The following is a 20,865-nucleotide window of genomic DNA, read 5'->3' as shown; positions in this document are numbered from 1 at the left end:
AGTTGACAATAATCGTGGCGAGCGCTGGCGTTCTCTCGCGATGGCCCCGTTCGGCGTAACTGCGAGCCGATCGCGCAGAAACCCACACCAGCGCGGAACAAGTTTTCCTACGCTCTCTCTCTGCTGCCCACATCCAGATAGTTTTCACGTAGTGTGTGAAGGCGGTCGCGCGCTCCGCTCACTCAATCTCACGCTCGCTCTCCGTCGCTCGCGGCGCAGGTGCACGGCGAACGAGCCTCTCACGCCTGCGCACCAACACCAACAGCGATCGCGTCGTGATGCTCATCTCTTTTCTTCCCGCACTGTCCCTCCGTGTCTCTGTCGCTCGTGCTGTCATTCCTCCTACAAGAGCCGAGATTTAAAGTACTACCGTAAACTCTGTACAGGAATGAGCTCATAGAAACTAGTGGCAGTGCTGCCAGAAAGATTTCTTTTTCCCAGAGAAGTTTTTTTCATTTGGTGGACTGCCTGCCATCAAAGCAACCTTCAAAAGGGATCCCCCGAAGCTCCTTCAGGATGCGTAAGACGGATGCGAACCGCCATATTTGTACCATCGACGAAACACGCACCTCTCGGGAGGTGGCCGCCGCACTGCCGAGGATCCAAAAGTGGTGGCAGTTCGTCCGGAACCTACGGTTCGCCACGGATCTTCATCCGGCCACGCAGAAACATCTGAAGAGTTCACATCAGATCAGCAAAGAAAATGAGCGGCTCCTCCATTGCTTCCCCCCCTGGGTGGTGCATCCTTTCAGCCGACTCCGGATGTACGCCGATGTGGTGGTTTTCATCGTAATGAATCTGCACCTTACGCTGTTACCGCTCGCGTTCAGCTTCCTGGCCTTTCTGCCTGACGGTCCGCGACGTCTGGTAGAGTGTTTCGATCTGATCCTGTGCCTGGTGCTTGCCGGTGAGTTTGCGCTCCGATTCTGCACCGGTTACGTGGTGCCGGCCACGTACGAAATTGTCCTTGAACCGAGGCGCATAGCGTTGAATCGGTTGCGACCGTTCGGACTGCTGTACGGCTTGCTGCTGTTTATGCCCTTCATTCTACTGCTGGAGGTGTTCCACACGTGGATAGTCGGTGCCGGAGCGGAAGCATCGTTCGCCTTCGTATCTTTCCTGTACCTGACCAACATCGTACGGTTCCGCGAGAGCAATCGCTACTTCCGAATCGTACCGCGAGTGCTGGGGGTGCCCGAGAGCAAGATCCGCATTCTGCAAGTGCTGATGAACACCCTGTACGTGCTACACTGGACAACCTGTTTGGCGTACATCATCCCGCTTCTGCTGAGTTCGGCACGTCCGGCCACGCAATCTGCTGACCACAAGTTACTGCTGCGCGTGCTCCGTGCGGAGGTTTCGCACCGGAACCTAACCTCATTCGGGGCGGTTATCGATCCGTTCGTCCGCCAACGGTTGACCGATCTACAGACGAACGCTTCCCCGGCATATCGGTACTTCCGCAGTCTGATGCTGACGCTACGCGTTGGTCTTGCGTCGTGCGAGCAAAAGGACCTCGAGCAGCACTTTATGTACCAGTGGATCATGTGGGTCGTCATGCTGCTCGGTTGGGTCTGGTTCAACTACGTACCGGTGGTGTTGTGCCGCTTTCTCGACTCGCCCGAAATGGCCGACGATCAGTACGATCGGTTTTTGGCGAACTTGCGATCCTACGCTTACAACAAGCGCGTCAATCCGCGGCTGGAGCGCAAACTTCGGGACAACTTTGCAACCCGCTTCCGGACGGGGTTCTTCGACGAGGCGATGATTATGGGACTGTTTCCGCGAAACCTGCGCAGCAGCGTCAAGATGGAAACCTGCCAGCGATTGGTGGCTAGTGTGGATCTGTTCAAAAATCTTCCGTACGCCGTTCTTACCGACATCGTCGACTGTCTCCAGCTGGAGGTGTACCTGGAAGGGGACGTCATCATTTCGGCCGGCACCTTCGGGGACTCGATGTACTTCCTGGCGGCGGGTTCGGTGGCGGTGTACGCGATGCACGGCAAGGAGCTCGGCCACCTGACGGACGGGGCGTACTTTGGAGAGATTTCGCTCATCAAACGAAACCAGCAGCGCACGGCGAACGTGGTGGCACTCGAGCCGTGCGAACTGTATCGCCTTTCGCACGAGGACTTCCAGAGTGTGATCCAGCCGCACGCGTACCTGCTGAACCGCATCCGGAAGCAGGCCGAAGAACGACTGACCGCGACGAAGCGGAAAAAGGATAAACTTTTCCGGAAAAAACTCATCAACACCTTCCTACAATAGAGGTCACGAGTTGGTGTAATAAATTGATTTGAATCATTGTCCCCGGGATGCTTTCTTTTCTGGCAACATTGCCCGCGCTGCTGGAGTCGCCGCGGATCGAGAAATCTCTCCCTTACCATGCGGTGTGGACGATACAGGAGGCCAAGTGGGGAGGGAAATTCATAACCCTCTCTAGCGATCGGTCAACTCCTGCGTGCGCGCATCCCACCGAAGACCGCGGACACCGTGCGGTTCTCGCGCTCGCTCCGTGAACCTCTCCGGCGCTCGCATAACTTAACATATTCTCCCCTAAGTGCTTCCCACCGTAACGCATACCAGCATCCGGAGCACCAATAACAACACCAGTGGCAGCATAACGAACTCCCACCACCCGCCGCACCCCTGGCACATGTTGCGCGCGCGGGTTGGGCGTTTTGTTGGTGTTGCCTCCGTCACGCATCACTGTGTGGGTGCGTCGAGTGGCGTTGAAACTCGAGAACGCAAACGCAGTTCTCGCGCAGGGGGCCACAGAAGTCAAACATACAACATTCTGATGCTTTTTCTCTCTTTTCTGTTTTTCCCTGCGCCTCGAGCATGTGTTCGTGTCGGGTTCTGTGCTCTGTGTATCTGTCTGGTTCTTCTCAATCTCCCGCCACTGCTGGAACGACTTTCTTTTCACCCATGTTGTGCGTCCGATGCTTTCTTGTGCCTTCTTGGGATGAAGGCCCAACATTCCATTACATGTCGCTTAGCCAGCGTCGACCCCTTATTTACAAGGACTTGAAAAGCTAATCCCCCTGCGCAATCGCGTCATGAAGCATCCTGTCGAGTCGCAGGAGATGCGCTAGATGCTGGAGAACTTTGTTGAGTTAAAATTAAGAATTAGGCGATGAGCTGTTGGGCGGTTCGATGCTTAACCAGCGAATAAGAAATTGAGCAGAGATCGACGAACGCCGAACATAACGGCACAGACTCCGTTAAGATTGTGGGCTTTGGATCTACGCACTTTCCATCGTTTTCTTTTTGCAACCGCTCAAGTCCCGCGCGAAGCCCACTTGAGATAGCGGACTCCAGCGCCAGGGCAGAGTTCTCGGGTGTATCGTCTCTACTTCCGTGTATCCGCGGACCTCCGACCATTGAACTCGGAAAGTGAAAAGTGGCCGACGAATGGAAGATCTCCTCTCTCTCTGTAGATCGCGTTGGAGAGCCGCCGTTTCTGGTTTCTGTCTTGGCGTCGCTGCTAGAAGTTCTTCCGCTTCGTGCGAACGATTGACCTGCATATTCTACCCTCGGATTCGCAAGGGCCCCTAATAGGGGTCCCTGCGGAAGGGCTCGCCAGACCGTCGCCGCAGTCCATCACCGTGTGTCGTCACGGTCCGCCGTCGTTGAATGTGCGCGGAGTGTGTTTTGGGTTGGCCCTCACGCATAGTTACACACACAAGCACACACAAGCCGATAAATAGTAATACGCAGCGAGGTGGCGACCCCACCACGCCGACCTGTAACAAGGGGAATGATCTGCATCAAAAATAACTCCACACGAAGCGACAAAGCAAAGAGGGTAAAGAAGCTCCTTGGCTCCTTACGATGGTCTCCGTCTGGAGTCGATGGCGTTTCCAGACGCGTTCCAGACGCGCTGTGTTATGATGTACCTCTCAACACTGCACCCAGCAGATCCCAGGAAATATGACCCTTTCCGGGTACACGGTGTGCCGCCTAGGGTGTGCGTCTAATTGTAACATTTTGATTGCTGACGGTTGGGCTAATGCGGGTCGCCGTGAATTACGGAGCGAATACGGACCCGGCGGTGGAATGAGGGCTTCAAATTTCCCAAGGATACTCGATGCCGAGCTGGCGCCACCCGCAGCAATCTGATGTCGATGGTGGTCGCGTGCCACCCGTACAAGGATCTGCTCCAGGCACCGTGAAATAAAATTGATTATCAGTTTCGGTCGCTCCATGTGGGCAGATGATCGGTAGCTCTAAGTGACGAAATCAATCAATAAAGGCACTCCGCAACAGAATATTGTCATCCTGTGCCGTGAGTCATCATGCAAATGGAACGAGAAACTCGAAAACAATCGCACGCGAAATGCCTTATCGCGTTCCATAGCTAAGCAGGTCGCACCCGAAAGGATACATAGTCCGACTGCTGTGTGGGACCAATGCATCCACTGCAGCCGCAGTGCACCTCGTTTGGCATTTGCATTTCAATTACTATTGGCCGACACGGGCAGGCGAAACCTTCGGCCAGAGCCGTCCTCCGAGCCGCGTTGTGCAATCGCAATCGAGTCGCGAATGAACATCAAACGGACCGAAAAACGTTGCCGCCATTCAGATGACCATCAAACACGGCCCAAACGGGGCCAACCAGCCGGTTAGGAGTGGCGCCGGCGTGCTCGGCGGCGGCGTCCGTCGCCCTCGATCGCCCCGAACCGTTGGGCCCCGGAACCGGTTGGAAAAGTGTGTTTTCCGGCCGTCCCAAGCAGCGGTCCGGGTTGGTTCCTGCGGCCAGCCACGGGATGGCTCGGTTCCGGTGGCAATCGCAAGCATATGGTCGTCAGACATTGGCACACAAATCAGCGCCTACGACGGGCTCGAGGGGTGAGGCACAGTTCGATGCCGGCGCATGACCGTTCCGGCGCGTTGGGCGCCCTTTTGCCCCCTTGGCGGGTCCGATTTGAATGGCCGTAACAAAGCAACGAACCCCGCTGACCGGAATCCGGATGGGAGCGTTCCGGATCGGGGATCGCGCGCGAGCGCCCACGCGAACTGCGCGCCTTTTGGGCGAGGCGTTTCGATGCATTCCTCTTGGCCTCCCATGTGACTGCATTTTTGTAAAGGTTTTCCCTTTTTGTCGTTTCTAACTCGCTCTCTCTCTTTGTCTCTCTCTCTAGCTTCTTGTGATTAATACGAGCGCAGAGAAAATATTGCATAAGAAGTAAAACTGGGAACAGCCAAAACAATCCCTTCCCGAGTCTTCTGAGAACCACCCACACCTATCTGGCCGGGTGGAGAGGTCTCATAAAAAAGGGGCCCCTCCGGGGCCAAACATAAGACCACGCACCACGCGCGGAAACAAAGGCAGCCAGCCATGGCCAACACCACCGCCCACCGGAGGCAGAACGAAGCGAGAAAAAACGACAAAATGCTGTGCATAAAATATGTAACGAATGGGGTAGTCGACGAGGTAGTTTAAACAATAAAACAACACACGGGGACGCGGGGAGTGCAAGACGCACACCGACGGTTCGGGGTGCATGCAACAGAACAATAAACAAGACATAAGTAATCTCGTCAAAGGCTCGACGGACTCGGCGAGAGGAAAATTAAACATTCAACTCTCCCGGGTTGATCGAACGGGTTTTTCGTTTTCGGGGAAAAATTCAAATGAAAGTAAACATGGCGATGGTGCGACGCTGATGAAAGTCCCGGGATCAATGCCATCTTTTAAACATCCATTTTTGAGCACCCCTTCTCAAAATAAGCCCGAGGGGCTATTCTATTACTTTAACGCATTAAAGAATCACTTCAGAAGATGGCCAGCGAGCGTGAAAAATTGGCTGAAAAATTCGCAAGGACATTCAACGCAAGGCTGAGCGCTGGGCCATGGGAAAATGGACGTTTAAATTGGCCGAAAGAAAACAAGTCCGGGGGCCACTTCACCGGCCCGGGACCGACAACGAAAAGGGATCCTGCCTGTTAAAGAGAAGGCGAAAAGAAGGAATTGGCGTCCCTTTGGTCCCCGCGCCGGGATCTTTAAACTTTACAACTTTAGCCCGCCCGTTTTCAGTCGGAGCGTAAAGCAACAACAACAAGGAAAAAAAACCCGTGGTTCCGTTTTTTCCCACCATTCACCTGAGCTCGGACCTGCGAAGCGGTCCCCGAGCCCCCGGGGAACAAGTGAATCCTTCGGCCGGCAACCCGAAATCGAATCCACCTTGCCGTTGTTGTGCAACCGTAACCGCTCGCTTCGCTGGTGGTGGTGAAGAAACCAATCTTCACACGTTGTCGATCAGTTGCGTGTGTGCGTGTTTTGTTGTTGTTATAAGAGATAAAACCTGCTCCGATTGATTGAGGTTAGGGCAAAAAAGAGATGGACGAAATCAGAAGCAGAACAAGAAAGTGCATCTCTTCGCGTTTCGAAGAATATTTTCTGTCTCGTCCAACCATCATTGTCGACTTGCTCTCTCTCTCTTTGTCTCTCTTTCCCTTTCTCTCTCCAGTCTCTCCAGTAAAAGTCTCTTGCAGCATCTTGATCATCAACGACAAAGAAGATCGTTAACTTTACTCACTTTCGATCCTTTCAAGTCTCTCTCTCTCTCTCTCTCTCTCTCGGGGTTCCGACCTTCCTTTCTACCATACAAAAAGAAGACACAGTTCTCCAGTTCGTTTCGATGTTTATGTTTCCAACTTTCCATATGCGAAGGATGAGACTCAAGAGTCGGGTACCATCGGAGTTGTATGTGCGCTAAAAATATCCCAAAAATCCCCACACAAACACACGTGTACGACACAATGGATCGTTGGGATGTATCGTTTCTTGGGACTTAATGGCTTTCGTTTTCCCTCTTTACTTCGGTTATTGTTGTGGTACCGTTTCACCGTCTGTCCGTCGCCAGCTACGTCAGACTGCGCATCTTAATGACGCCAACAACGCCTGGAAAAACATCATCCGTTGGTCCTGTTCCTGTCCATATTATGTTCTCCTTTTACTCTTGTTACAATGTTTTTCCTCTACGTTTGTTCGTTAAGCTAAAAATGGCTGTGCAGTGGTTAGAATTTTTTTTTATTGCATATCTCTTCGGGCAGCTACGGCGACATACACGCATCCAAAAAAACCTTATAAAGATCACCACGGCCACGGATCGTAAATCAATTCGGCACTGTTTACGGGCACGTAAATTACAATCCAACTCCGGCGGTGTGTTTGTGTGCCGAAGGCATTAAACTGCTATTTACCGAAACCGTTTACGCCGCTTAACCGTGCGCCATGCGCACTGGCATGCGCATAAAATAATTAATAAACACACAGCATGGCTGGCTGGCTGGCTGAGGCCGGAAGCGCGTCGTTATGCAACTTCGCATTACGCATCCCCGCGAAAGCGCTGTCCTATTCCTCCGGGCGGGTTCGAGTCGCTGGCCGGGTGACGGGAAGCATCTAAATAAACATTGCGCACCATCCGCCCGACGGTGTGGCATCATAATTTGTGGTCCATATGGCCACAGACACACCCGACCCGCACGACGGAATCCCACCCTAAAGCCGATCGGCAAAATGGGGAGGATTCCTTTGTCCAATGGGCCTCGGGAATTTCTCTATATTATTTAAAATGGTTTTCCTCCATATTTTTCATATTTCCCTCAAAATACAAATCATGCTCCAACGTTTACGTTCCTGGGAAGTGGTCCCTGCTTGGTGCACTTTTCTTTGCGTACGAGCGTACGATGCATCCAAAAATACATCTCCAGAGCGAGACGCAGCCTAGACGCCACGGTCCTAGGTTCGTTCCATTGATGAATTTTGACGAGCGCATCGTCGGTTGGTCATTTCCTTAACACCGACGCACGGTAAGACACCCGGCTGTCCGTAGGAGGCCTTAGTCTGCCACCGAGCGAAGGAGAGACTGTCTTAAAATCCTGCAAACGTGACGTCGGGAACGGACTGAGCCGCAAGCCGATGGCGGTACGTCGACGTCGAGTGTTCCAAAATTAGATCATCCCGTGCGTGCCAACTTCACGGGGGAGTTTCGGCGTTTCCCCGGGTTTTCAGGGCGACAGTGAACGCCATACGTTTTTGTAGCGTTTAATGTTTACGGTTTTTATTTATTTATTTATTCCAGCTTATGTGCATTTTCAAGAACGAGGAGTTTTTCTCCATGTTTTCACTTATACATTTTGGCAAACAAATTAAACAAAAAGCAAACGACAGCCAAAGTGAGTATTAACACCAACGAGCCTCAAAAGCATGTTATGTGTGCAAAAATTTACTTCGCAACAATATTTTGTTTCACCCATACTTGTGCTCAGCAGTGTGCGAACAATTAGTCTCGCACTTTCTTCACTTTCACGCGGCCGCGTTCTTGGTTGGTTGCCAGCGTTCCAAGGAGAGAGACGATACATCACGGCGTGTCCTTACCGGGAATCGATTAAAGCCGTGAGGCGTAAGGCATTGGCTTCCGCGTCTGTCTTAAGGGGAAGTGCCGCGAAGAAACGCCGCCGTGAGCTGTCTGGTCTGGGCAGTAATCGATGTACCGTACCGATCGTAGTAGCGTACGAATTTCGACTCATTGCTGGGCTACGTTTCTTCGACCATCTCATCTTTGTAGAGAAGCTTAGTAAGAATGTTGAAGAAAAAATGGTTTAAGTGTCACTCATTTTTTGTTTCTGGGCTGATAAACACAAACTGATTGATAATTATTTTGAATTTTTCAAGACTTTTTGCTTCGCTTCGGGGCCAGTTTCCGTCGCTCTAGCGTGAATCACTCCCTACGCCTGGCGATGATGTCATTTGCAATGCGACCCAACCAACCAATTAAAGCGTTTAAGGGTGTTTCTTAGATCCCGGGCACACGAGCCACTGGCAGGTAAGGCTCGGGATAAAATGAAACAAATGCCTGCCTATCTTGCGGACACACTTCTGGCGCTGGTCGTCCTTCTGCCTCCTATGCACCGAATGGACGGATTCATAGACACACAAACAAAACCCCGGGAGCCCGCATGGCACGAGGGGTGTCTAAAAATGGCGCTCAGGAGTTGTCGCTTCGTGTCTTGCCGCCCAAAATCTTGACTCGACACCACCAAAAACCGGCCTCCCGGAACGACGCAATACCGTGGTTCCCTGGCGTTTCGTTTTCGTTTGGTCATTTCAAACAAAGATCAGTTTGCACGGCGGCGACGGAGGCCAATGCGTGCGAAGAAAAAGAAGTCCCACCCGAGGTGCCCGGCGTGAGGCGTTTCCTGACGTTATCCCCTCCCAGGCGGGCCCCAATGTCCCCAAGAAGAAGGAAGATGAGCCCAAAGTGAGACACCCGGCCGCCGCCCCGGCGTCAATGGCGCAACGCAAAATCGAAAGGAAAGCCATCGCTGATTTGAATTCCTAATGAAGGAATCTCATTGAACGAAGCGCGGCAAGGTCCGCGCCGTTCGCTGTTTGCTGTCCAAGACTTGTTTGCTGTTTTGCTTCTCTCCCACTCTCTCGATCGAGGCGGCGGATCCGTGGAGGAGTTAAGCGATCCGCAGATGGTATTATGTGCGTCAAGGTGAAGCCGCCACGCCGAATGCCATACATTTTCGGGAAGTTCCAGGAGATCTTTTGGCGCCAAAAGGGTCCCGCTGCCAGCGTTGCATCCCGTCGGTAATGGCTTGAGTCAGTAGAACCTGTCAGCTGCAGCACTCCGTGATTAGATCTCCGGCCAGAAAGGGGTTTGCCATGGTGTCACGGTGTGTAAAGGCTGTTTACGCAAACGCGCGCAACACGAACCAGTGGGAGACCGTTTCGAATCGCCCACCCTGTACACCCACACGCTAGAGGCCAACCGAATGGGGGTGGTGGTGTAGCGAATGGGAGCCGCAGCATGAGTAATGCACGGTGGGTTTGCGCGAAAAGAAAGGAAACTCCATTTCGGAGGCACATTTCTTCGGGTTGCGCACCGAAAACGGGCCGGCCGAGGTCGGTTCGGAGTTATTCATGGGTGGCACCGTTGGGCCGCGGAAACTGCACTCCTCCACGGCCCCCCTGCTCCGGCCAATTGCCGCTTCTTGGCGCATGTGTGTGCCAAATTGTGGCGGAACCCCACGCTGCGATGGGCTGCGATGGCCGGAGCCAGTGGCGGCGCCACTGGTTGGTTGATGGGGCGCGCGTTGATGAGGTGGTCCACCCTTCCCCGTGGCCGGTTGACACTTGCTCAATAGGTTTCATTGTTGCGGAAGGGTTGGATGCGAACCACGACTCCGGAGCCGTGGACGGTGGCAGACACAAAAACCCTCGTCGAGTGAAGCGACCAATGAAGTTCTTTATTAAATTTTTTATCTTTTCGATTCTACTTAATTTATTTTTGATGAAGTTTCTATTTATCTTCTACTAGAATTTTTGGTACCAAACAAACGTTAAATAGAATCGAACGATGAACATTTACTGGCTAATTCAGCCGAATTTCAGTTCAATACATGGTGCTTGGTGCCCTCATCTGTTCCCAATGATCCAATGTTCTTTTATTTCTTAAGATTTTCATACTAATTTCTTATTGTTTGTGACCCACTGTAGGCGTCTTGGGTTTCCGGCGCCTTCCTGTGTAGGTGTTTTACAGCTGACCACTCGAACGAGCCATCTCGCTATAGGGTGGGTGGAATTCCACCAGTTCCCGCGTGGTCAGTTCGCGAACTTCCACCAACTGTTCACCGACGCTATTGTGGCTGGCCGGGAACTATATGCAGCATTACACCCCACACACAAACACGCCACTCTCGTGTGCACCAAATGGACCACAAAAACACAATGATTTACAGTAGGTCCGTGGGAGGGTGGCAGCAGCACCCAACGGGCTCCCCCCCTTTCCTGGTATCCGTACTCCCGCGGGTTCCGATTTAAATAGCATATCTCGCTGGCGTCATCTGTGGCGATCGGTCATAAAGCGTCGCCGTACAATTTATGCAGCTTTTACTTTTGATTACACCCCGTTCGGCCCCATCGCCCGGCATAGGCGGGGGGTGGGCCACCAATGGGAGTCGATGGACGTAGTCGACCCAGTAAGCCACAGCTGGGCCGGAATGCCTTTACTTGTGCATTTCATCGTTGCCGCAAAGCGTGTCCTTCGGCGCTTTCTGTCTCTTTTTCTCTGCCACGGTCAGCCGTGTCTCGGTGACGATGAAATGCGTTTCAATTCCGCGGTGCATCGCGGTGGGTCACTTGACACGATGCAAAACGCCACCGACAGTGCGTCGCTTAATTTGGCGTGATCGATGATCGAACAAGGAAATTATTTAAATTCCCAGCTACTACAATTTATATCGGAAGGAAACAAAAGCGGGAAACAGAATGTGCATTAAGGATTCGACTGTTAACTATGTGGATAAGAATTCAAAAACAGGAAGTCGCCACAAATCCGCGAATCACTGTGATCGCGGACAAAGATCACAACGTTACACTAGAGTGACAGAGTGGGCGCAGTGGAAAAGAAAGTGCCGGGAAAAAAGGGAAACCGGAGTAAAACTAATGAAGACAATCGACACAACTGTACCGACGCAGAAAGACCCACGCATTCCGGCATTCCCACCGATCCGCGCGATGAAGTGTACTTTCGCACATTTCAATGCGGCAGAATCATAGCCCTGTCTGGGGCCAGAAAAGAGTCACTTTCGATTGCGAGCGCGCGAGCGAGTCCGTTTGAAAATCGTAATTCCAACGACGGGCCCATCCGTGGCGTTTGCGTTGATTTTGATCGCCGTCGGGCGGGCAACAGGCGGTCACTGGCGGCCGCTGTTCGTGCCCGTACTATTAATGGCGCGCGCTTCATATCAGAACCCATCTCCAGACATTCCGATGCAGACTTGGCTGGCGAACTTCAAATTGGATAATTATTGGGCTTCGTTCCCACAGGAGACCGGCTGTACCGAGGCACGATCGCAACGGAACATAAAACATTAAAATATTCATTAAATTTTAATGCCCTTCGCAGTGTTACTTTGTATCCGTGCCGTGTGTGAGTGTGGCCGGCTGTTGCCGGGGACCGTTCGAAGCTAAGGAAACGTTACCTTACCAATCAAATCAGCTGTCATATCGGCGGCAATGCCTGCCTTCGTGCGTGGTTGTGGGCGATTGTCGTCGTAGGGCGGCCCTTTTATGGCATCGGTAACGAGCGTCCCCATGATCTGGCGACGTGTTACGAAATTAGTCCTACAGATCGCGAACGAATATTGATTGCCCTGCTCCCGTGTAAGGAACGATCGGATCCGCTAGGAACGTGCTATTAAGAATTTTAATAAATCGGTTTGCGCGGTTGCCAGAGTTTGACGTGGGGTTTTAACAGTGACGCCGGTGGCGTCCCGAACAGTTAGGTCAGATAGCTGAAAGTCGTAACAAGAGAGCTCTGGAGCATTGACGCATTATCGGTCGCTTGAGCTTAAGCAAATCGGTATTGTGTCGTAAATGAAGAAATGCCTCCAAAAGATGACAAATTACAGAATTGATGTCACCGCTATGCAAATGTCCCCCGATGGCCCAAACATGAGAAACAACTTCGAAATGCGGAACAACATAAAAATGCACACATAGGTAATGTTGCATCACCGTCATGAGGCGTCGGCTTGGCATTTTAACCTTCCCTCCAATCAATCGTTCCGTTTCAAGGTGACGGGGAAGTTAAATGCAGTTTCGAGTTTGGCCTTCGCCGGACTATCGACCGAACATAAATCTTCGTTGCCCAAAACCCGCCACCGATCGTTGAGGGTTCTTCGTTATTTTTCTTCAATTGCTATCCGACTAATCTACACACACACACACAGCACCCCACCGGCCCCAAATAATCGACTCATTGAGCGCTCCACTCCCCGGTGGCTCTCGTTGTGGGTTTTGCAGATTAATACTCGGTAATAAGATAGCCAGACAATTTATCTTAATTGCCACCCGGCCACTGAAGGCTGGAGCAAAACGGCGTCGTAATGCTCTCTGGGGGGGAGGAAGAAAAAAAGAGCGTAATAATTAAAAATGGAGCAGCGCAGGAAGCGCAAACTCGCCGATGGAAGCTTGATTACTGGGAACCCGCACTGGTCCGGAGTGTGACTTCAAACGAGGCCTTCAAACGGACGAGTGTGGTTAACCGGGCCGGCCAGCCGCCTCAAAAACAACGTACGTATCCCTCCTTCAAAGACGACACCTACACGCGTGGCGGCGGGCTTAAGTGCGGCCCGGTTTCGATTATTCTTAAGGCGGCCACGCCGCCTACGATGTTGCTGGGCGATGCGGCGATGTTGACCATATTGTAGCAAACGGTCCACACCACGGTGCACGGTGGTTACGCTATTTTTACTGCTGCGTTCCGGCGCTATTTTCTTTGGCCAAACTGCACCCTTCCGAACGAGCAACAGGCCCACATCTTCGCCCAGTACGCCACGCAATCGCAACAATTGCCTTTGGGAAGGAGGAATCTTCTCGCTCGAACGGCAACGCGCTCACAAAGAAACTCCCCGAAAACCGCCTGCCCGAGGCGTGGTCCATTTCAAATGCTTCGGAAGCACCAAAGGGTTTTCGGCATGTGCAAAACATATGTTTTTCTTACCCGCGTGCGCTCTACATCGCTGCCAAAGTCGGAGCTGGTGCAAACAAATGCACCGCACCTCGATGTTAAGGGCCCGGAAAACAGATCCCAACCCATCGGGGTGCCCGATCGGTGGCTCCGACAAAATAAGGAACATTAGTCGAGCCGAGCTTTATCGGCTTTTGATTAATCGAACACACTCGAAACGCCACATTTCCCACCACCCCGCCATGGAATTGACATTTGGAAAGGTTTTCCAAAAAAAGCACCGTGCACGACGTGACCAATTCTGATTGCCGCCCGCGGACATGTGGAGACTGCGCGCCCCGATCCGTAATTGGAACTGATTGGAAAATTGACCGACGACCGGCGAGAAATGCTGGAAAAGATGATTGACGTGAAAAGCCCAGCGATCGCGAAATGTCAGCACACGTTTTTGCCGTAGCCGCCTTGTCTTGGGCCCGATCTGGGGAAAATTGACCCCATTCTCGGCCGGGGGCCCTTCACTTCACGCGAGGCTCATCATCGTCATGCACACACACACACACCCACACTCAAGTGCCGGCTCGTGTCTGGCTTATGTATGATTTATGGAATGCACTTGCTTTGCGAGCGTGAACTGACGTGATCGCGCATTCGATCTTGATCGCAGGCGCTATGCTCGACTACACTTGCCTGGGCTGTCAGCGTTTGATGGAGCGTACGAGCTTTACACGGAGCGGATTAATGTTTACCCGAAGAATTGTCCGTTACAGTGGCCTCCGCCCGCCGAGGTCACTTCCCAGCGGCACGGGGCGAACATTAATTAAATGAACTTTGGGAATCGAATCGATGGACACCCGTTGATCGTCGGATGCACATTCCAGAAGCCACCCGGCCGATGATGTCAGCCATCTGCAGACTCAGCGCCCGGGGCCGAGCATCGAAAAGGGTGCGCCAATGAATCTCTGAGGACCCGGCAGCTGATAAGACCTTCGCAGCCGTGATCGCTGACATCATTCGGCTCGGGAGGATCGCACCGATAAGTCGCGATGCGACACCATTCTTGCGGGGGCCTCTGACACGGTGAGCTAATCGAGCTTAGGAACGTTAGGCTCAAATTTGTCTACTGCCTTTTCGAGGATCGGTGCACCGAATTGGAATTTAGAGCCTTCGGCAACCAAGATTGGCTCCTGACACGGGCGAACGACCACCCAGGCGCCCAACATGTGTTAATTGAATAAACTCTACACTGTAGTTTTAGAATAAAAATCCCCGAACGGGTAAATCCATCACATGAGGTCATCGCGAAGATGGCGGCCATCACTCGAAGTAGAACACCATCCATCCGCCGGATTAGGAGCATATGCTGATGACTTCATTGATAGCGGACAATCGAGGCGGACTCACTCTCGCCCACCCGACCAGCCTTCCCTTCATATCACCGCCACGCTAGTCCCAAGGTAGAGCCACTTTCAAGCCCACCGATGACCTTCCGGCGGCCCGGTTCCTACGCAACCGCTTTTACTGCGGAGCCACCCCGGACCACGCCGGGTGCGAGCTCGGCGAGATCGCCAAATGTCACCAACCGTGGCAATTTCATTGAGGTTTGCGTGGTCGCCGACGGGGCACGGTGTCGTGTGCCGTGTGGTATAAAACTTGAAATTCATTCATAAAATTCCATGCTGAACTTGATCGTTCGGCCCACAACTTCCTCCGTCGCGTGGCACTTGACGCGTCGGCCCGGGTCTGATGGGTTTCTTGCCGCTCCACCGATGGCTCCTTACAGGCGTGGGTCGACTAATCGATCAGTAACCATACACACCAAAGGATACCCTGGCTTAAGTTTATGAGCGGTTCCCAGATAGCCCAGGTCAGCCCGGGCTTTGAGCCTCCAGGGCCGGGTGTCCCGATATGGCACGAAGTTCTTTGTTCTTCGTTTGCTGGACCACGTCCGTTCCCATACAGCCTCCCACACACACACAAACACACACACATATACGTGCGAGGTCGATAATTAAATTCGCCCGTGTTGGCGTTGGCTGCAGCAGCAGCAGCCACCAGCTTTGGGCAGTGGCGACCGAAGCGCCGAATCCATTAATATTCATCCTGACCATATATATTGGCCGGGATTCGTGGGGGCAGCGAACCCGAAAAAGGGCAGCGCCCGCAACCCGCCGCAGGATGACCGTGGTGGCAAGTGATTTTTTGGTAGTGCCAACGGAGCAGTAAAACGGAAGGCGCGCGAGATCAGTACTAAATGATAAACGATTAACGATGGTGTCACTAAACTTTGCGCCAAACCCGAGGTCATTGCACGGTCGAGTTGCTAAGTATTGGCCGTCGTTAATGGCAAATAATTAAATGTGAGATGACGCTCGAATTAGGGAAGTGACATCATCCGGCGTTAAGGAGCATTCAATGTCGAAGCGACTTTATGGGATGTAAGACGTGGAATTGAATCTCCAGAAGACGCAACCGCCTTAAAGTGCAGCCAGTGTCTTGAGACAATATAAATATCCTAATAGGAGATTGTTTGAATTTTCATCGCACTCCAATGAATATTCAATTAAAGAAAGCGAATAATTTTGTCGTTTGAACTCGAAGTACTGCGCATTCGAAACCCCCCAAATCTCCGATCGTGGCTCCGTCACGGCGCAATATCTGTCCATTACGTCCGATAAGCTCCTTGTCGGTTGTCCGCCGGCGAGCTGTTTCAGCTACTTACACCGCTCAGCAACTGCCGTTTACCAGCAACAAAGCGTGTTCACAAGCACGTGAACATGACATAAGATCTATGTCGCCGCGCGCGCATTATGAGCTCCGCCGTCCTGGCCTGCATGCCTGGCCAGAAATGGCGAAGAAATCATACGCCAATCCGATTAGCATCACTTACCGCTGCGCTGTGGCCGGCCAATAGGCGAATTATCATCGCCCTTTGGAGGTGGAAGGACCCGGGCGCAGCTTTTGGACATTTCCAGGCCCCATGTTTGGAGAGGAAACTATTTTGCTAAATTGCACACCAATAATTCTCGGCCGTCAGCGTGCCGGAATGTGTGCCTTCTTTGGTCGCATCGATCAGCGGATTGCTCGATCGATTGACCGGTGGACGGAGTGTGGACAAGTGTCAAAAGAAACGGAAGCTGCACACCGGCCGGGGGTCGCACAGGAATTGAACGCCATTTCACGGCTAGTTCCCGCGGGCTTCGGGGAGCGCTAATGACACGGGCGAGCGTGTTGCACCGCGGGCCATCCGGTACACCCCGTGGATGCACCGCCGCGGACGCGGATCACCTTGAAACGCCCATTAGTGTGCACAGGTGTGCCGCGCGGGTCTCTCCTAATGTTCCCGCGGGCCGGACTAATGGTACGGTTGGTACGAGCCGATTGCGAATCAACTCTCGCGCGGCCACCCCCACGGCCGCGCATTAGGGGTGGGCTACGATTGCGTTGACAACGCTCTCGGTTCCAGGGTCGATGCTGCAAGACACACCAACGCGCGACTGAGCCGCTCACACATGCCGTACGGGGACGTTTGCTCGAGGTACGCACGGACAGGCGGCGAATGGAAGGTCTTACGCACCACAGCGGTCCCGGGGAGTTGGCTGAGATTTGTACGCCGTCACCCGAAGGGCCGGACGCGGACAACACTCCGTGGTGGACTCCCCGTTGTTTGTTTTAAGCCACCATCTGGCTCCGGTCGTCCGTTCGGGATCGATAGACTGACGTTTCGCAACCTAATGATGATGATGATGATGATGATGGTGGTCGGTATTCGAGGCCCTGTTTTTCCCCTGGAACCCACTGGCCGTGGGTCGACTCGTGAGGTCACGATGTGCCAGATGTTTCGGAAGCATTTTAGGGGTTTTTGCCTTTTTCAAATTGAACGGCCAGCCACGTGGAAATTCTCCCTCCCGGGCTTCGGAATAGTGCAGTAATAGTAGTAGTAGTAGCAAATTATCATTGATTTAGATAGTAAATTAGCAATAAATTCTCTAATGGGTATTACCCTATTTTGGAAGGGACTTCCAACGTGATCGTTTTAAACGCAACTGTATAGCAGCTTTTTCCGTTATATTTTTGATTGATTTTAGGAGTTTGTTTTGAATAATCAAATGGTGTTGTAAAGTATGCTAAAGCGGCCTGGATGATGAAACTTCCATCAGAGAAACTTTTCGTTCGACCAATCGGCCACTATCGGCCCTAAGCTGGCCCTAGGCCTTAGTATTGGCTCTGCCTTTTTCTATCTCTCGCGCAGCCCACGGCGTAGGTGATCGATACCGCAAAACGTCCCCACCGAACCAAAAAAAAAACGTCTCGTTCCTTTCCGTTCCCTTTTACAGCCAGCGACGATGCTGCACGATTTCACCCGTTAAAAATCCCCACGATCACAATCACGCGTCCCCGGAAGGGAGACGGAGGGCATGGCATGGGGAGAGTCGGAGCAGAGCATAGATAGGTACGTATGTTGGCCAAGCGTTCATAACGCGCGCTCGCGAGCCTTTACACGACACATTCGTGACGCATTCACCCCCGAGCGTGGCCGCCGCCATTTACAACACATTACAACGCCGCGGGCCGCAGAGAAAATCTTTTTTCTAAATCCGGCACCCAAAGCGAAAGTCAAATGGCGGGTCAAACAAAAGACGGAACGGTCCGTCGGAACGGGGGGGTGAGGGGACGTCGCGTTTGGCAAATGTTGTTTTTAACTTACGCACACCTAACCCCAAAAACCTGGGCGGACAAATTGTTTATTTACCGGTCAGCTAATGTCTCCTAGGCGGCTAATCGACCATCGGGCTTTCGGTTTCCGTGGTTCGCTTGGCCAATGTTGCTCGGTCTGGACCTAAAACATGACGGGTACCGTCAACAGCTCAATTCTGGGATTCGATCGCTCGGCTGACATTGACACGTTTAACGCCAATAGGATCGGTTCTTGCGTACAACATCCAAACAACGTCGGAGAAAACATCACCAAACATCATGTCCGACACCGAGTAGCGAGTGCCGCAACATGGCTTGAGGCTAATTTGAAACGTTGCAAAAGTCACCGCGGGGCCTTGATTGACGTTTCTATCATCACATCCTGTTTTCCTGGGCCAAAGACCACCTAGAACCGGGTCATAACACGGTCTCGGGCGGGCCTTGTCTGTAGCACCTGCGTTTGCAGTTCTATAAAATGGTGTTGGCCCTCGACTAGAACCAGTCGAGAGAAGTAAAACATTGCGAGGTGTATCCCCAATAAGGGCACAGGGGATAGTCCGGGCTCGGAGCACCAAATTTGGCACTGATCGTCATCATAAACTGTCCCACGACCCCTAAGGCACAGTGTCATCTACTGGTGCCGGTACCCCTTAACTAGAGCTACCGGGAGCTCTTCCTAGTGTGTGGCACCGAAAGTCCCTGGAACTGGAGCTTGCCGGACTTACCAGGGTCGTGTGAACCAATTTGCTCTGTGCGGCGCAAAGCTCATTATCATAAACGCCACTCGGCCCCAGCGAGGTCGTGCATGGCCCCATTTGGGAGCCACACTAAGCACCACGAGTGTCGCCGCAAAGTGTCGTCCGCAGTCCGAAATGCAGCGGCCCTTCATCGACCCAGGAAAACCCACACACACTCTCGTGAGGCACGCTTAAGGCCGAACCATATAAAAAGGCAGCCCCAAATAGTGTTGCATCGTTAAAGTGGTGGCCACGATTCCGGCCGCCCCCGGCCCGGTTAAGTCGAGAGGATTCGATGTAACCCCCCGCTTCAAGGGACGCCAAGGTTTTCCGTCGATGCCTTCGTTTAAAAACCCACAAAATCGACTCCTCATCGGCCGGGGCGATCGTACTCTCGAATGTGGCACTTAAACACCGCGGCCCCCCCAAAAAAGGTGCGGCCAAGGGCTACGTGACGCAGCTCGTCAGCGACAGAATGTGGATCAATTTATAACTCCCAATCCCCAACGGGGCATTTCCTTCGCATGAGAGTAAAATGACGTCCACTAATATTGACAGTCAAGTCTCGTAGCCCGGCGCGGATGATAGATTCGAATGTCATCAGACACCCGGCTCCCGGGGTGGGGGAGCGGCTCGCGTGGGGCGTGCGATAATTAGAGAACTCGCGAGTCCTGCATCCCCCGAAGGGTTATAAATAGCGGAACGCGCGACCACAGACCGTTAAAGGGGTACGATTTTTATGGCGGAATTTATGGTGTGTCCTCCCATCCGTTTCAATTACTCGCGGGACCAACTCGGCCCCCGTGTTGGGCAATAATTTTTCGCTTTCAATTTCAATCTCTTCCATCTGTCTGGTTGGCAGGTTAGGTTCGCCCGAAAGCGATGCAAAACTGTCCGCCTCATCAGAACCTCCTACGAGAGCCTTCTTCGGAAGTGCGCCCAACGCGCCCAGAACCTCAAAAGCGGTGCGATGATTGATGACTCGGAAGTGCCGCTCGGTTCCGTCGGTTAATTTGTGTCTAATGATTGCTGTCGCGGTCATCGCCCCGCGTGGACCACTCATCCGGCTGCGGTTCCGGTGTCGGAGCGGTCGGCCCCACGTGTGAACTCGCTGTGCAGTTCACGCCCCATCCGGAACCGGGGATGAATGGTGGATTAATTTTAGGACGACCTACATTTCATTCGACACCCGGCGGCGGCATTCCACGCCATCACACGCTCCGTCAGACACGGGCGACACCGAAAACTGCGTCCGTTTACTTACCGAGGAACTAAACCCACGACCGAAAATGGGGGTTCTCTAAACAATCTTCCTAGTAGTGGGCGCTTCTGGAGTGTGCGAGGAGCACGTGGCCAGCAGCTGCCAAAAGTTTGGTCCGAAATTTGATTCCTCGAGTTGATTTCGGTGGTTTACCGGGACGCTGCGAGGTGTCCGGTGCGAGTGCGACAATCATTAGACGACCATCTCGGATCGAATTGCAATCTGATTTTGGGACGCCCGCGTTCGTGGTGATGAAAAATTTAACTTTAATTGCCACACATTACACACACTTTATTCGTGTTACGGCCGTAAAACGCGCAAAGTGAGATCATAACAGCGTGCGCATCGTAAACAGCTTCAACGGCAGCAGCGGCCAGTAATGTGCGGCGTGTGTCCGAAGGTTCGCCGGAACAACGCCTAACGCAGGGCGGCTGAGAAATGTCTAGTCCATTAATTTCGATCCATCTTGGCCGAACCGGCCCGGCGCGAGTGTCATCCATCTTGGTCCATCCATGGCTCGGGCTGTCGCGACGAAAAAAGGGCAACTCACCTGCACTCGCTTCGATTTTCCGCCCGGCGTGGGAGTTCTTGATTAGAGGAACTTCAAAAGTCTATTTTCATGCCGGGAGCCCTCATGTTACCGGGGGGGCCGGGGGACTCGGCGAGCATAACCGGGGGCCCG

General features: G+C 52.8%; 1 protein-coding gene across 1 annotated transcript; it reads left to right on the top strand.

Annotated features, from left to right (window-relative positions):
• The first annotated feature begins 516 nt into the window (after positions 1-516).
• LOC128270908 (potassium/sodium hyperpolarization-activated cyclic nucleotide-gated channel 2-like) lies at positions 517-2,268 on the top strand. The gene has a single exon (XM_053008333.1). It carries the CDS (start codon positions 517-519, stop codon positions 2,266-2,268), a length of 1,752 nt encoding a protein of 583 aa, XP_052864293.1.
• The last annotated feature ends 18,597 nt before the right edge of the window (positions 2,269-20,865 follow it).

This window comes from Anopheles cruzii, chromosome 3 (assembly GCF_943734635.1).
Source record: "Anopheles cruzii chromosome 3, idAnoCruzAS_RS32_06, whole genome shotgun sequence".
Classification (NCBI taxonomy): Eukaryota; Metazoa; Arthropoda; class Insecta; order Diptera; family Culicidae; genus Anopheles; species Anopheles cruzii.
This window is presented reverse-complemented; position numbering and strand designations above follow the sequence as displayed.